This window comes from Macaca mulatta, chromosome 11, assembly GCF_049350105.2.
Source record: "Macaca mulatta isolate MMU2019108-1 chromosome 11, T2T-MMU8v2.0, whole genome shotgun sequence".
In the NCBI taxonomy this organism is placed as follows: domain Eukaryota; kingdom Metazoa; phylum Chordata; class Mammalia; order Primates; family Cercopithecidae; genus Macaca; species Macaca mulatta.
The window spans coordinates 76811043-76826870 of NC_133416.1; the positions used below are offsets into that span (position 1 = coordinate 76811043).

General features: G+C 39.8%; 1 protein-coding gene across 3 annotated transcripts in view; it reads right to left on the reverse strand.

Annotated features, from left to right (window-relative positions):
* The window catches only part of BEST3 (bestrophin 3), a 47573-nt gene that overhangs the window by 30417 nt on the left and 1328 nt on the right, over positions 1 to 15828 (reverse strand). For 2 of the 3 annotated variants that reach the window (XM_077954713.1, XM_077954712.1), the window contains exons 2-4: positions 15456 to 15622; positions 12184 to 12278; positions 11489 to 11722 (exon numbers count right to left, since the gene is read on the reverse strand). In XM_077954713.1, the coding sequence (XP_077810839.1) occupies positions 11489 to 11722; positions 12184 to 12278; positions 15456 to 15607 (481 nt within the window). In that variant the 5' untranslated portion in view covers positions 15608 to 15622. Of the gene's footprint in view, positions 1 to 971; positions 2331 to 11488; positions 11723 to 12183; positions 12279 to 15455; positions 15623 to 15828 lie in introns of those variants that run through there. The other variant, XM_077954714.1, reaches the window with a different exon arrangement.

The following is a 15828-nucleotide window of genomic DNA, read 5'->3' on the forward strand; positions in this document are numbered from 1 at the left end:
TGAAAATCACTGTCCCACTAACTGAAGGTTCTGTTTATTCAGGATTTGAAATAAACAAAGTAACAACTACAAAGCCAATATTTGCCAATAGGAGACTAGTTTTAGATAACACTCGGGTTGTTTATACTAGCTTAGAAGGGTTCTCTGCATGCCTGGAGAATGGTACTCTCCCTGGAAGTATAAAATAAAAATGAGCTTGGTAATTCTCTTCTTGTTTCTCAGTGCATCTCAGAGTTGTTGCACGATCTAAAAAATCTGTTTTTGCTTTTTAAAGAATTGAAGAGCATGATTAAATCTTTTTTTTTTTTTTCAATTTTTTTCAATTTTTTATGGGACAGAGTCTCACTCTGTGATCCAGACTGGAGTGCAGTGGTGTGATCTTTGGCTCACTGCAGCCTCAGCCTCCTGAGCTCAAGCAGTTCTTCCACCTCTGCCTCCTGAGTAGCTGGGTCTACAGGCACACGCCACTATGCCTGGCTAAGTTTGTATTTTTGTAGAGACTGGGTTTCACCATGTTGCCTAGGCAGGTCTTGAACTTCCTGGGCTCAAGTGATCTGCCTGCCTTGGCCTCCCAAAGTGCTGGGATTACAGCCATGTGCCACTATGCCTGGCCAGTTAAATCTCATTGGATGAAGTTAATAAACTTGATCTGTCTTGGCTTTATGCTTAAAGACTTGCTGTGTAGCCTGTTCTCACATATCCCATATCAATTGTCTAACAGTGATATTCTTGAGACCTAGAGTGCAATTTTCAAAAATGATCCCGTTTATATACTGGCTTCATTCTATCATTTGACCAAAGAATAACTTTATCTCTGGTTATTTTTTATTCAGAAGTATGGATCAAATTGTGCTAGCAAGTCCTTTCTTAGCTTCTATGCAGAAGGCAAATATGCAGAGTGAGGGTTTATTTGGTACAAACACTAAAGCAAGAGATTGAAAGAGGACAAGTAGAGCAAGAAGAGCTGGTGATTTTGTTTTTAGCACAACTTTTTTGAGTATTTTGCTAGGTGCTGTGAAAGATGAATGACAATCACTGAGACATTAATGTATCCTCTAAGAATATATAAGCAGAATAATTTTCGTTATTCCTTGCAGGGTCACATATCATATTTATCCAAAGTGTGAAAGGAAAATATCTTGGGTCCCCAGAATCACTAAGCTAAAGGGAAAAGTCAAGTTGGGAACTGCTTACGACCTGCCTCCCATTCTATTAAAGTCATTGCTCTGCTCACTGAGATAAATGCATATCTGATTGCCTCCTTTTGAGAGGCTAATCAGAAACCCAGAAGAATGCAACCATTTGTCTTTTATCTACCTATGACCTGGAAGCCCCCTCCCCACTTTGAGTTGTCCCCTGCTTTTCCAGACTGAACCAATGTTTATCTCACATATGTTGATCGATGTCTTATGTCTTCCTACGATGTATGAAACCAAACTGTTCTGACTACTTTGGGCACATGTCATCAGGACCACCTGAGGCTGTGTCATGGGTACACATCCTCAACCTTGGCAAAATAAACTTTCTAAACTCACCGAGACCTGTCTCAGATTTTGGGGTTCACAAAAGTAACACCTTTGGAAATCAAAGTTGGTCAACTGAAAGAAAATCTCTAGATTGTTGGTCAAGTCCATTCCAAAAGTATTTGTTATGAAACAGAATGTCACCCTTATCAGGACTTCAAGCCATTTTAAGCAGAGACCAATTTTTTTTTCAGAATATGATCATTATTGCCATTGCTGAGGCTATGCTAATGATAGTTACTGATCTGCTACAGTTCAGCAACACTCTCAGTGGGCTTGTCCTCCCACCACTTGGTTCCCTGCACGTGTCTGTCTCCATGCCATGCTCTCCTCAGGCCCCATCACACCCCTGGCATAGCTATTTTATCCTGCCGTTGCATCTGCCTACAGTTTCTCTTGCTATCGCTTTTCCTTCTGGCTGGCTCAGCTCTGCTCAGCAATTTCTTATTGTTTATCCCCAAAACCCTCCTTCGTCTTTCTAATCAGAGTAAAATCTATCTCTCAATATAGATACATGTTTGCATTTACTCTCTGTTGAGTTGTGGTTTGATGGAGCAGGATCTGCTACTTTAAGACAAAATTTTATTGCCCTCAAGCCAAAGGATTAATTACATCCATTGATAGACAAAATTCCAGTCATCATAAATTCTGCCTGCTGTACAGTTGGTCTATTTTTCCTTGATTGAAGTTGAGGCAGATGTCTTTTGCCTTTCAAGCAGAGTATTCATATGAGGCTCTATTAGCAGAGGAACTAAAAGCTCTGCATCTCAAAACTTGAAGGCAGAATGGGTTTGATGCCAGTTCTTTCTGAAAGAGAAAGTTGTGCATTCAGCATCTGAGCCCTTCTCCAAGGGATGACACTTTTTCAGGAAGAGTGCAACGTGCCTGGCTTGTTTTTATCTCTGTGTTTTCCAAATGAATGGAATGAAGCCACCAACTTCAGTTACAGCTGTCCTTTCCATTCAATGGAAGAGGTTTAGAAATCCCTGTCAATTGGGAAAATCAAGGGGGGAGCAAAATGAGATTGAGAGAGGAATGAAATCACATCGCAACAACATCATGCAGGGCAGGATGCCAACCAGGTTTTTTGTTTGTTTGTTTGTTTACCATGAACCACAGTAAGATATATGTTGTTCAGGAAACAGTTATTAGCCCTGCCGTATGCGCATGATGTGCTTTCTGCTATTCTATTCTATTCTATTCTATTCTATTCTATTCTATTCTATTCTATTCTATTCTTCTCCATTCCATTCCACTAAAAATGCTGGTTACAAGCCATTAACCTGATTTAAGAATCCCATAATGAGTTACAAACCATAGCTGGAAAAGTCTGAAATAGGATACAGTGGAGTAAAATCAGTTTCTGGGAGTAGCAGTAAGGAACAGAGACACTCCTCTATTATATTGATATGAGCAAATCTCTAGTTACCCATATCCTTGTCCCTAAATTAGTATCCCATCTGGTAATTCACTGCCTTCTCCATAATCACACACAAGAAATAACATACAAAGAAATCAGTGCTTTTAAATCCTCATCTGCATAGTGGCCCAGAATTTTATTTGCCCTGGGTAGAATAGATCTGAGGCAATTTGCAGATGAAATTGGAGGAATTAATTGATGTGTTCTAGTGCAGCTGTTCCTAAACTCTGCTATACATTACAATGGTCTGGGGAGTTTTGAAAAATCCTGATGCCCAGGTTGCTCTACATACCTAATGAATACTAATATCTGAGAATGGGAGTCAGGCATCTGAATTTTTAAAAGATCACCAGAGATTCCAACATGCTGCAAAGTTTAGGTTGAACAACTGCCCTCATGTTGATCATTTTGGCCTTCTCAGTCTGGGTCAAACATCTGCAGTGCTTCTAGGGAGCCTGTTTAAAATGTCAATTTCTAGGTCCTAAGCCCTAGATCTGATTCCCTAGGTTGCCTAGGAACCTGCGGTTTAAAGAAGCGCCCTTGCTAATTCGGTGAATGTGGTCTGCAACCATACTTTGAGAAACACTGAGTGGATAACCTTTACTTAACTCCTAAAACAGAAATGTGGGGGAACCTTCAAACACTGACCCACCGAGACTATCCATGCTATTAATCCAAGAAGGGCTAGTTCTGCATGCACTTTCTCTCATGTGCAGAGCAAGTACACATAGGTGATTCAAGTTTCACTCACAAGATGACATTCTGTCTGTTCCGACCTCATCATGTGAGACTACAGAGGGGTGACTTACTCAGCCTCTAAAAGTTCAGCCAACAGAGATAAAACTGGCACAGCTGTGAATACCACCATTCCCTTGGCTCTCACTCTTATAACACAAGGCAGTGGAGAGTCAGAGACCAAGGAGCCCCAGAGCTGTGTAATGCATCAGGGAAAAAACAAAAAACAAAAAACAGCCACCCGGGGCAGAAATGTCATACCAGATTCAATTAATTTTGTGAATGTTACATAATATGTTATACAAAAGTCATTTTAGTTTACTTAGTGAGAGAAGAGAAGATCACAGATTAAATGATCTATCTGTGCCAGAAACGTAAATGTGGTTCTAACAGTATTAATTCCATGTTAGAGAAAAGCTTGCTTGTTTGAATAATATTATTGTTTTCCTTGAGTTTGTAGATTAGTCCCAAAAAACAGCCTCAAGAAAACAGAACCTTCAACAGAGATAAAATAAAATATGCTGGCTGGGCTCGGTGGCTCACACCTATAATCCCAGCACTTTGAGAGGCCGAGGTGGGGGATCACTTGAGGCCAGGAGTTCGAGACCAGCCTGGCCAACATGGTGAAACCCTGTCTCTACTAAAAATACAAAAATTAGCTGGGTGTAGTGGCATGTGCCTGTAATCCCAACTACTTGGGCAGCTGAGGCAGGAGAAGCACTTGAACTGGGGAGGCAGAGGTTGCAGTGAGCCAGGACTGCAACACTACACTCCAGTCTGGGCAACACAGCAAGATTCTATGGAGAGAGAGAGAGAGAGAGAGAGAGAGAGAAAGAGGGAGAGAGAGAGAGAAAGAGAAAGAGAAAGAAAGAAAGAAAGGAAGAAAGAAAGAAAGAAAGAAAGAGAGAGAGAAAGAAAGAAAGAAGGGAGGAAGGGAGGGAGGGAGGGAGGGAGGGAGGGAGGAAGAAAGAGAGAGAAAGGAAAGAAAGAAAAAGAAAATACATTGACCAACAGCTCTGGGAATGGGCTGACTAGCCTGTAAGAATAGGCTGATGGCACCTGCAGAATGTCACAAAACTTTCACCAAGAAAGCAATGATTAACTGCCCAGCTGATTGAAACTGCTTACATTTCACAAGATGGTTTTGATCTTCATTTCTCTTAATTTCCCTTAAAAACTCTTTACCTAGAGGCACAATTCTGAAAGGTGGCCTTTCAACCCTAGTTCACTGCCTTCCCCTGGTTACTGACTTCTCGAATAAAGCTAACATTCCTTTTACCAAAGTTCTTGAGTTGTTTGGCTTTTAAGCAGTAAGTGACCCAGACCTGAGTTCCAGTTATAGGGCTAGCCTTATAGCCAGAGCATCTGAAGTTAGAACTTTTATCTCAACATCCATTGACAACTGGTGGCTTGCTTGGTTATATTAATGTCTGTTAACCATAAGTGTCACTAACAATTCCAGTGGCGTCTCATTAGACTCCCTGTAGTCAGAGAAGACAGTCAAGAAACTTTACATTAAGATTCCAGGGCAGGCCAGGTGTGGTGGCTCACGCCAGAAATCCCAGCCCTTTGGGAGGCCTTGGTGGGAAGATTGCTTGAGGCCAGGAGTTCAAGACCAGCATAGGCAATATAGTGAGACTCCATATCAAAAAAAGAAAAGAATTAAAATAAATAAACAAATAAATTGGTCAGGCACAGTGGTGCACATCTGTAGTCCTAGTTGCTCAAAAGGCTGAGGCAGGAGGATGGCTTGAGCCCAGAAGTTTGAGGTTACTGTAAGCTATGACCGTGCTACTGCACTCCAGCTTGGGCAACTGAATGAGAACCTGTCTCCAAAAAAAAAAAAGACTCCAAGGCTTTAAGAAAATTAAAGGGTGTTTTTTCCTCAGAGGCTACTGTCTTATAACTACTCTTATGAACTACTAAATACAGACAGAAACTATTTGTTTTAGAGAGAACTGCAATGCAGAGATGTAAAGTTTAACTGTAAATACATTTGTGCTTGTTTACGACAATGATTAATTTAAGATAAGATTTGTAGTAAACTTTACTAATCCATGAGGATGGGGACCATATTTGTTCTGCTTATAAGGGTATTCCCAGTGCCCAGCACAGTGCTTGGCATATATTGTACACACAATAAACCTTTGTTGCATGAGCAAAGGCGTAATAGATCTAGCATCAGCTTGGTAATGTTTCTTTAAGAGGAACGTATATAATTTCCTATTACGTATCATTGTGCTTCTGGTAAGTAATTCTGAAGTTGACTACTTTCCTCTCCTGATGCTTGTAAATACTAGATAAGATGTTTTGATTCAGTATGAGACCATACTATATGCACACAACTAAGGTCATCACTTGACTCAGCCAAGATCTGGAATTGTGTGTCTGACTTGACTTGGAATGAGTGACATCTCCCAGGGCAGGTGATTGGAATGACTGGAATTTTCCAGAGCAGATTTGTAGCCAATAGGCAAAAGTAACAGAGGCTGTTGCAGTATCTCTGATAAATAATTGATCACAGACCAGTTCAGGGACTTTTCAGCATAATAGACATTATTCTGAATTCTACTGTTGTATTTTTATTTTCATATAAGCAGAAATAAAAACTTTATTTTTAATTTGAGAAATTTAACCTGTAGCATCAAATTATATATATTTCCCCAGCAGCATGCATTTTGGTCTTTTTATTTTTCAGAATAATGTAACTTGACTGTCCAACTTAAAAGCAAGGAAAGTTCAAGGATGAGCAGGTATGTGACCTAGCTTGTCCAGCTCCAGCCAAGGAATTGCCAGATGCTTCAGAAGGAGGTGCTGGTCCTCACTCTTGGCCCTCTCGATTATTTCCTTCTGTCCAGCACTGACTCTATGTAGGCAAAAACCTTCGCAGAAGAAAGAGAAGCTGGAGGGAAACCGATTGCCTCAAAGCCCATTGCTTCCCAGAGTGCAAGCCAGGGACCACCAGCCTCAGAGTCTCCAGGAGTTTGTTCAACACACGGATTCCTGGAGCCCATTCCAGACCTACTGAGTCAGAATCTCTGGGAGTGGTATCGTGGGATCCAAATTTTTAGCAATATTGATTTTAACAATATCTAATGCACCCTGAAGTGTGAGAACATGTACTTTCTCTTACAGGTGATTTTATGTAGAGAATTCAACTGACAAGAAGGTCCTTCATGCCCTTAACCTTGTCTCCACCCCTTTGGGGCCCTCAGTGCTTTTCTTACCAGTCCTCTCTGCCCTCAGGCAGGAGCAGGTGCCCTGGCTTTGGACTCAGGGGATCTGCCAAACATTTTCCGCCATCCCTGAACTTCCTGTTCTTCCCAGAAACCTTGGCACAGGCAAAGGACAGTCAGAGAGTGGCGGAGGCATATGCCCAGTTGGAAGAACTTGGAAGTGGACCCCATGTGCAGACTCTGAGTCAGCCCTCTCTGCTGGGGAAAGCAGCAGGAAGTTCAGTGAGTCAGCACTGCCGGTGACAGGGGGTGCCGGCCTGGGGCAGCCAGTAAGACAGGCCTCTGAAGCGTCTCTCCTGGCTTAGAGGATAGTGGCTTGGAACCTTTGCCCTGCCGCGTAACACACAATGCATGCGTATAGTATGGTCTCATACTAAATCAAAACATCTTATCCAGTATTTACAAGCATCAGGAGAGGAAAGTAGTTATCTTCAAAATTACTTGCCAGAAGCACAATATATTCTTGTGGGGACTAGCTGTACCCACTACCCCTTTTCTGTCTTTTGAGAACGTACTTAGGAATGAATGAGAGCAACTGGGACCTTCTCACTGAGATAATCGGTGATTGTGTCACAGGACCCTTGGAAAGGCTTTCACCTCATCAGAGCTCCTCTGTCAGTTCTCTTCTCCCTTCATCCACTTCAGACAGACCAACCAAAAAGTTTAAGTCAGAACAATGCTTGTTACATCCAAGCAGGTGGAATTCAAATCCCTTATACAGTAGCCTCCCTCCCACCAGCCTGCTTCCTCAAAGCTCTTCTTTGTAATTCAGGAACCTCAAGCTGAAACCTCCAATCCATCCTTTCTTAATTGCTGCTGCTTTATTATCGTTGAGTTGGTGGTTGCCAAAGCCTTTTGCCCCAGGAGTAACAAAAAGGGTTTAAAAAATAAGCATCCCAGAAAAGATGCAATACTTCTCAAGCTTTGGGGTACTAAAAAAACCAACACAGGAGCATGTTTCACTGCAGATTCCTAGGCCGTACATCCAAAGGTTCTATTAGGTTCTATAATAATTCAGAGGGCCTGATGTGGGTAGGACCCAGGAATATACATTTTAAATACATAAACTCAAGTTATTCAAGATGTAGAGGGCCTGTGGGTCTGTGGACCACTCCTAGAGACTAGTTTAAATGTACATCCAGAAGTGAAGGACTCATTCTGAGATTCCCTTGGAATGGCAGAAACATTAGTAGCTGAAGAGATAGAAGTATTTCAGTATCCCACATGCCTTGGAAAGGGAGAAGTCAGAGTGCAAGTACGTGGCAGACATCTGTACAAGTTTGAGAGGGAGTGGGCCTTGGTATTCTGAAGAATACACTCAAAGGAAATGAAATCACATCATTTTCCTATTTGCCTCCCTATATCTACTTTCCCCTCAGACCTGAGCACAGCTCAGTCCTCTGAGCTCATGTCTGACCAGAGGCCCCAGAGACCTCTCCATTGCCAGCCAACCTGGCTTCTTCCCGATGTGCTTTTAATATGAAGGTGACACTAAGATGAGATTTGCTTTGAGGATTGGACCCGGCATCTGATTCCCGTCAGAATGCACTCTCTTCATTTCAAGGATGCGTCAGAACTGGAGAAATATCACCTCTGTTCATCCAAGTAAACTTTAGCTCAGCAACTTGGAATAGGTCATACATTTCTTGTTTGTTTTTAGGTCTTTCTTAGAGGTGGTAATTCTTTATTTGTTCCTGGAGACATTAAGGTAAGATAAAATTGAGTTGTCTAGTAGTATTTTTAACTGGGTCATTCTGAAACAGTATTCTACTTTCATATTTGGAGGAAGGATGGCAATTAATTTTTTTTAAAGTTCCTACTGATTTTATATTATCATATACCTGTGCATGTGCCAGGCCTTCAAACCCTCCCCCTGAATCCCCCTTAACCAGCTCCTGGCACCCATTACTTTCTCACATCTCACTCTGCATCTCTAACAATGTCACCTACACCCCTTCTGCCTTATTTCCACCTTGACATTCGCAACCTCTTCTAAAGCGGCTAGAGTGCTATGTTGTGCTGTTGTTCGAGATATAATTTCATTACAATGGCAAGAAATCATGCAGCACTTACTGTGTGCCAGCAATGCTCTAAACATTTTGCAAATATGAACTTTCTAAATCCTCATAACAAGCCTATGGGGTATATGAGGTAGGTGCTATTATAAGTTACTTTAAGTCCATTTTATGGATTAGGAAACTGAGGAACAGAATGGTTAACTACCTCAGACAAAGTCAGGCAGCTAGTAAGCTGTGAGATAAGGTTTCAAACCCTTACTCTGTGTTCTTAATCATTGTGAAAGTTGATAATAGAATTGGGTCATTCTTGTCATACCCAATAAAACAGAGTCAAGAAGCCATCAGGAAAAAGCAGTTGAGGCCGGGCATCACACCTGTAATCCCAGCACTTTAGGAGGCCGAGGTGGGTGGATCACCAGGTCAAGAGATTGAGACCATTCTGCCAACATGGTGAAACCCATCTCTACTAAAATACAAAAACTTAGCCCGGTGTGGTGGTGTGCACCTGTAGTCCCAGCTGCTTGGGAGGCTGAGGCAGGGGAATTGCTTGAACCCAGGAGGCAGAGATTGCAGTGAGCCAAGATCGTGCCACTTCACTCCAGCCTGGCCACGGAGCAAGACTCTGTCTCAAAAAAAAAAAAAAAAAAAAAAAAGCAGCCAAGACACAAAGTAATTTTCTGCAGGCCTGGTTGCTGAAACTGCCTGCTATTACCTGAAACCAATTTTATAGTTGCTGAAATGATCTGCTGCAACTTGAAGACTAATTTTACCCACCTCCATCGCTCACCAGTCAAAACTTGCCAGCTCCCCAGAAACTTACTAGTGCCAATGAACTTTCTCAAAGAGCAATATGTAACATTTCTGTCTTTTTATAAAACCTCCAAACTTCTCTTTGTATTTTGGATGTACTGAATGCCATCTGGTCTGTGTGTATGCCTCAAACTGGAGTTCTTTCTTCTCGAATAAAATGTGAAATGTAGACATTCATCTCTACAGTTTTATTTTGACTTCAGTAGTCACTATCTATATTAGCCATTTAAAAAGGCAAAACAAAAACAACAACAAAAAAAGCCAACAAAAACTCCAAAACAAACAAAAACTATTATCTGAAAATATCTATTTTCCAGGACATTTCAGGAAAGGAGACTAAATACTGCAAACTAATGTGAGACTGGACTCAATGTAAAGGCAGAATCACCTCACGGTTCTTATCCATACGTGCTGAGAATTATCCATTTAATCCTCGCCCTATCGAAGGCGGACTTAACAGCTTCTTTGCTAAATATTTACACACCAAAGAGAATCATCCTTTAACTATTTACATCTCCTTTGAGGCACAAGAGACAAGAGGTCCACACTAAAACAGCTTTTGACTATCACCTCTCAGTGTCTGCCTAGATGAAATTGACATTGCCGGTTCCTACCAGAATCTATTAGAAAGTATTAACTTAGGAGTTTGGAGCGTAAATTTTAATTCTGGCCTTTCCACTGATCAGCTGTGTAATTCAGCGCAGGTTGTAACCTTTCTGAATCTATTTTCTACCTTTTTCATGTTTTCTTGAGGTCCAAACAAAATAGCTATAAAGGAGACAAAACCGTATAGTGCTAGAAAACTGTAAGTTAATATGACAGATTATTTTTATTTTTTTATTTTTTGGGGACTGATGGGGACCTTGTTCCCCAGGGTGGAATGCAATGGCACGATCTCGACTCATTGCAACCTCCACTTCCCAGGTTCAAGCGATTCTCCTGCCTCAGCCTACTGAGTAGCTGGAATTACAGGCGTGAGCCAGCACGCCCAGCTAATTATTGTATTTTTAGTAGAGACGGGGTTTCGCCATGTTGGCCAGGTTCATCTGGAACTCCTGACCTTAGGTGATCCACCCGCCTGGGCCTCCCAAAGAGCTCCCCCAGCCAGATTGTTTAAATAAATATGATAATTATTATGTTTACCTTAAGGCAATGTTACTATCTGCCACTTTCTCTCCCCTACCGTTGAAGTAAACTTGAGGGCAGGAATCACGTCTTATTCATCTTTGTCTCTTAGTTTCCTTCTGGCACATAGTAGGAAATCAATAAATGTTTCTTTATCTTTTTTCTTTTCTTTTCTTTCCTTTTCTTTCTTTCTCTCTCTCTCTTTTTTTTTTTTTTTTTTTTTTTGAGACAGGGTCTGACTTTGTGGCCCAGGCTGAAGTGCAGTGCTGCAATCTCGGGTCACTGCAACCTCTGCCTCCGCCTCCTGGGTTCAAGTGATTCTCGTGCCTCAGCCTCCCCAGTAGCTGGGATTACAGGCACATGCCACCACGGCCGGCTAATTTTTTCTATTTTTAGTAGAGATGGGGTTTCGCCATGCTGGCCAGGTTGGTCTCAAACTCCTGACCTCAGGTGATCCACCAACCTTGACCTTCCAAAGTGCTGGATTACAGGTGTGAGCCACTGTGCCCGACCACTAAATGTTTCTTGAGTGAATAAACAAACATAAGGAATTTTCAAAGGAATTCTGGAGGTCCTGTCTCAGCTGAGAAAGCCTAGTGAAGGAAAAGCCATTCGTAGTACCTGCTTCAACCACGTGGTCCATTGTTGGAAACCTTTTGTACACAGCAGTGCTCACCGAGCGAAAGATGAGCAGGGAGGTGAGATTGACGTAACGCATCAGCGTCCTTCTAAGCAGGCGCCCGTGCTCGTCGCTTCCATGAACACTGCTGGAGATGAGGAACATTAGCCTGTCTGGCCAGGGCAAATTCACAAACTGGTTCCACCATCGGTTTACTACCAGAGTAACATAAAACCCTGTAGAATAACAGGAAATTATAAAGCAGTTTCTTACAGCAGACACGTTGGTGACACTGATGCTTTTAGCTGAATTTTAGCCTTTTTAGAGGTTGGAGGACAAAAATATGTTATTATCCATATCTTCTGATTTTGCCTTCCAGAAAAAAATGTCATTTGTGCCTGGCAATGCCTAAGCACCCTGTAAGTGGGTATTAGATCTCAAATATTGACTGCAAAAATGGAGAGTTAGTGAAGAGAAAGCTTAAATGTCCAATAGCAGATTATTTCCTCAAACTTGTTTGGCGTTAATTTAGCAAAAGCAGCTGTGAAGGCAAACCTTATGGATGATTCTGGTTCTACTGCAAGCGGTGGCTTTTCAGGCATGCCTCTCAGCTTGGAAACACTCCCATGCAGAGTCATCGGTGTCATCGTAACGGAGACAGCTGTGTGGCTGCAATCTGCGTGTGACCTATACTTACCAAGCACAAAGGTTACTGGAATTTGTTCAGCATATCTGTCACAGTAAATTGATAATTTTTCAAAGTAACGTTTTTGGGCTCCTGTAAGTAACAATCTGGAGCAAAAATAAAATGCACAGCCCTTTATGATATTATACTTCTGCACCTGCTTTGCAAGTGACATTAAGTGCAAACAATTAAGCACAAATAATCTGTTTTATTTTTGAAGGAGCAATAATTTTTTCCTTTTTTCTTAAGCTGATGTGTCTTGAAAACTTTTCAATTGCTTAATGTTTCAAGTGCTAACATTTTGTAAACATGATTGGCTATTAAATAGTGGGATTAATTAATCATTTTATTCTAAAAATTTTATATTTTAAAAGTTTTATATGATTGATTCATTGGATTTAGAGCAAGGTATGTTACAAAATAGTTCAGTTTTCAATTATTCATCAGGAATACCTTAAGAAGAGTGTATTATTGATTAAATATGAATTAGCATTATTAAGTAATTGTTCAATAATAACACTGAATTTGACACCTTGATCTTTCCCCTGAATATGCTACTTAGCACATTCTTGATTATCATGTGTTATACTGCAAGGGATTTTATTATACCTGTTCATTTTAAAGCCCAGAATTGTTTGGAGTCTAAAACAAATTTAACAATGAAAAATGAAAACTTTCATTATTAAATTGAGTCACTCTCTCAAAATTTATATTATAGATCTAACCCATCCTGCCCAAACCCCATTTTCTGGTATCGTTAAATATAAGTGCACTTAATGAGACCATTATTGATATTTACATTATAGGGAAGAGATTCAGAGTCTGAAGAAATGTTTTAAGGTGAACTAATAATAATGATCAAAATACAGGAAGGAAAGCCAAACAGATGAATTTGAATAAATCGACGAGTGTAGCTGTTCCAAAGGAAGAAGGAACTCAAGGAAAGATCCATTATAACAAGCATCAAAGGCTCATTTGGGTCAGTAGAACTTTGATAAAGGAAGCAAAGGGATAATAAGATAATAGTAAGCAACTAATTAGATTGCAGATAGAAAGCTGTTGGGAACTGGTCCTGACAAAGAAGGTGTGGGGTACAAGGTGAGTTCGGAGTTCCTGCCCCAGCTTTGGAAGAGGTGTTAGAATTACTGAAGTCAGGGAAAGCTGACAGGAGAGGTACCAGATTGTTGCAGAGGTCTATCAGGGTTATGCTGATGACAAATTACAGCCAGAATGGTTTCTGATGTTCAAACAGACATGGTCAAAGAGGATTTAAATGTGGAAAGCATAGACCTTTCTTAAGGTCAGACAAAGCCAGATTTTAATCCCAAGTCTGACACTTATGAATTTGGACTTTGAGCATATTTTTACATCTCTCTGAGTCTCAGTTTTCTCATCTGTAAGTGGGGATAAAAATATCCATATATGGATTATTGTAAAGATTAAATAATATATATACACATATATATAACCATTTAACAAATTGCCTCATACTTAGTTAATAATGAAATGGTTGCTATTAGTAGTTGGCCAAGGAAAAAATATTTGGCTAATAGATGTAGAAATTTTAATAGCTAGAAAGTATTTCAGAAAATTTGTCAAATTCCTCCAAAAATAGAAAGAAATGTAATCAAATTAATGAATCTGGTTCCTCCTTATAACTTTTGTTAGGAATAATTATTTACTTATAATAGGGCTAATAAAGACTCAGAGAATGAAACTACATCTATTTTTTTCTACAGATATGTTTGACCTTCTTGACAAACTCATCCTACAGTCCTTGGTATACCTTTGATTAAGACAGAAGGATCTATTTTAATAAGGTATTACAATTAAACTTTAAAAATTTAAGGATGACTTGAACTGATAATTTTTGTTATAAATGTAAGCACTCAGCTTTAGAAGAAATATATGCATAACATTTTATGGGGTATAAGTATGATATTGGAACAAAAGTTGAGGCCCCAAGGAACATTTCTAGCTACACTGCAACTGTCCTTAGGGCTATTCTGTTCTATTCTTAGCAGCAGTAGCAGCAATAAATTCACATTAGTAAAAATGAACTAATGAGATAATTATCACGAAACACCATTGTATCTTCTACCATTTCATATTCTGAGGGCTTAGGTGATACACACCTAAATTGCCAAAATAATATCATATTATATGACATGTCTGAAAAATTATTAGAGGTTGTTAACAAGACTTTCCCTCTAAAAATATTTTGTCAAAATATATATCAATGCATACACTTGCTTGGAAGGGTTATTTTGACATATGGAAAAATAGCTCTACCTATTTTACTTTTAATAATTATCAGTCAACTAAATTAATATCCCTCTTTTCCAAAGGAGATTCTGTTGCTACAAGGAAGAATGTGAGAGCAATGAAACACAAATTTGTTTATCTGTATGCAGAAGAAAAATAACAAACTATGTACGTAGAAAAAATGGAAATACAGCCTCAAAAACCTTTAGCTTTCCTGTTTTAAGTTTTAGCTTCTTCCAGAGAAGAAATTTATGCATTCGATGTTAATTTAAAAAGCTTTAAAATCTCATAAGTTTTCCCTTTTATCATACTGATGAAATTTTATTAAGTCTATAATTTTTCATCATCAAAGTATTTCTTGGACTTGATATTGCTCAAATTTCCTGTCAATCTGACAGGCATATGTTGTAATGTTATAAAGAATAAGCACCTCCTTTTGTGAACATAACATGCCCTCAACTCAGAAAATGGAAAGAAAATAAATTAGTCTACAGGCCTTTGCTTTAGTTGAGGTACTGTTAAGTGTGGCAGGCATCATCCTGGATAAGATATTTTCATTCCAGGCAAAAAGAAGGAAAGCTTTTGCCTGACATACACCAATCATGAACATGTTGATTATATAGGTAGTTGCTACAAGCTGTCAAATCATCAACTATGAATGACAAGTAGACAGAAGCACAAATAATTGTTGTCTGTGGACTTTGCCCATTCAAAAATCTTCACATAGTAAGCATCTAAGGGTAATTCTTCCATTTTATGCCTATTGCAACAGTCTTGAGGCACAACTGGGGCTGGAATGAAGGCCACTTGAATCTTACAGTGAGGGTCTATTTTACATCCTAACAATGGTTAGTGGTGGATTAAAATCTGTCCTGAGGGGAAGAAGACAAAAGAGAGGCTCATGCAAAAAAGGAGTTACATAACGCAAAGTCAGTGGCGATCAAAAGGTTCAGATTTTTGAGACTGTATTCTTATACAATATCTGATGGCCATTTAAAGAGACATGCAAAGAAAAGTACCTGTACACCAAACTTATTGCTGTATAAAGAACAGCAAAAACAATAAATTCCCTGTACAGTAGTTTGTAGATGCTGCCTCTCCACTTGAAGAGTAACCTATGAAATCCAAAAAAAGTTGCATTTGCTACTTTACTGGAGTAAGTGACAGTCATCTTGGATAGTTTTTTCTAGAAGAGCAAGAAGACAAAACACAAGTAAAAAGCAATGTTTAAAATAGGGCATAAATCTGTATGTCTGTATATCAAGGAAATTCAAGCCAGCAACTAGTCAGCTATATCTCCTTTTTGTGTTTCTTAGTTTCTATAATTTGGAACTTTCAGATAACCATTATCTCAGTTTAGCAGAAAGCAGGAAGACAGGAGTCTCTGGGAAG